The sequence below is a fragment of the Protobothrops mucrosquamatus genome, unplaced genomic scaffold (genome assembly GCF_001527695.2).
Source record: "Protobothrops mucrosquamatus isolate PMUCROS unplaced genomic scaffold, P.Mucros_1.0 scaffold_242, whole genome shotgun sequence".
NCBI classification, from domain to species: domain Eukaryota; kingdom Metazoa; phylum Chordata; class Lepidosauria; order Squamata; family Viperidae; genus Protobothrops; species Protobothrops mucrosquamatus.
In genome coordinates this window covers 136,372-137,724 of record NW_015386318.1, presented here as the reverse complement: position 1 = coordinate 137,724, position 1,353 = coordinate 136,372, and the positions used below count along the sequence as shown (strand labels likewise).

Sequence of the window (1,353 nt, the reverse complement as noted above, 5' to 3'; positions counted from 1 at the left end):
GAGCTAACCGTAGTGTATCGGTCAGGTAATCCTCGACTCACAATCACAACTGGGACCATCACTAATGGAGGTGGTTGTTCAGTGAGTCGCACCCAGTTTTACAAGCTTGTTTGCTGTGGACATTAAGTGAATCATACAGTCGTTAAGCGAACGTGGCTTCTCCCGTTGACTCTGCTTGTTGTAAGCTTGTTGGGAAGCTCACAACGGGCAAATCCCCGGACCCAGCAACCCTCCAAAATACACGGCGGTTGCCAAGTGCCCAAATGTCGATCACGCAACCGTGGGGATGCTGCGGCAATTGTTAAGTGTGAGAGCCGGTCATAAGTCACTTCTTTCAGACCCGTTGAACAGTCGCTAAATGATTGTAAGTCGAGGACTGTCTGTGTTGCTTTGCATCGCTTGTGGGCGATGTTGCGTTGTGAACCACCAGCTTCTGATTCTGTTTCCCCCACACACACACCTTTCTTTCAGCCACAACCAGCCTGCCGAGTCGTGTGGCGTGGTGGGCCTGGCTTTCAGTGGTCCCCAGATCCGGTGCGCCTCCGTCCTGCTGGATCAAGACGTCACGGACGAAAAGTCGGCCGAAGCAGCCATGCAGCGCCTCAAGGCGGCCCACCTTCCCGAGCACCACAGCCTGGCCTTCATGTTCGCCTGCGTGGGCCGGGGGTGCCGGTTTTACAAAAGCAAGCCCAACCTGGAAGCAGACGCTTTCCGAAAATACTTCCCAAACGTGCCCCTGTTTGGCTTTTTCGGACACGGGGAGATCGGGTGCGACCGGATCGTGACAGGGAATTTTGTCCTCCGGGAATGCAACGAGACGAAGGATGACCTCCTGCACGGTTACACCACGGTGGTGACGCTCCTGCATCTCGGTTCGGCTAAAGCCAATCAAGCTTAAAATTCTCTCTCTCTCTCTCTCTCTCTCTCTCTCTCTCTCTCTCTCTCTCTCTCTCCCCCTCCCTCCCTCCCTCCCTCCCTCTTTTTTTTTGTAATTGTCCAATTGCAGCTGTCGCCAGGCTGCATTAATTGTGCAAAACATGCTGTTTTGGGGACACTTCAAAATGCCTCCTAAAAACAAAAAGGAAGGCCGTCTCGTCGACTGTAGGTCTCGCCAATTACGTGATCTTAAATTAGGGGAAGAAAAGAAGATTTTTATACCCCGTTTCTGAACCCGAAAGTCTTTCCTTATTTACAGTAGATTTTTACTTCATTCCAGTCGTTGCAGATAAATGTGGTTAGTATCACCGGTGTTTTCATTCTTTTAGTGGATTACTGAACAAATCAGCCTATGGACTAAGCCTGTCTTAAGCTGTGACTATCTTTTATTGTTTGTCTCTGGAGATACAAACCTTC

At 50.5% G+C, this 1,353-nt stretch overlaps 1 protein-coding gene across 1 annotated transcript in view; it reads left to right on the top strand.

The window, feature by feature from the left end:
* FBXO22 (F-box protein 22) overlaps positions 1–901 on the top strand; it is an 11,458-nt gene extending 10,557 nt beyond the window's left edge. The window contains exon 7 of the mRNA XM_015830217.1: positions 472–901. Within this exon, the coding sequence (XP_015685703.1) occupies positions 472–898 (427 nt within the window). The 3' untranslated portion in view covers positions 899–901. The remainder of the gene's footprint in view (positions 1–471) is intronic.
* The last annotated feature ends 452 nt before the right edge of the window (positions 902–1,353 follow it).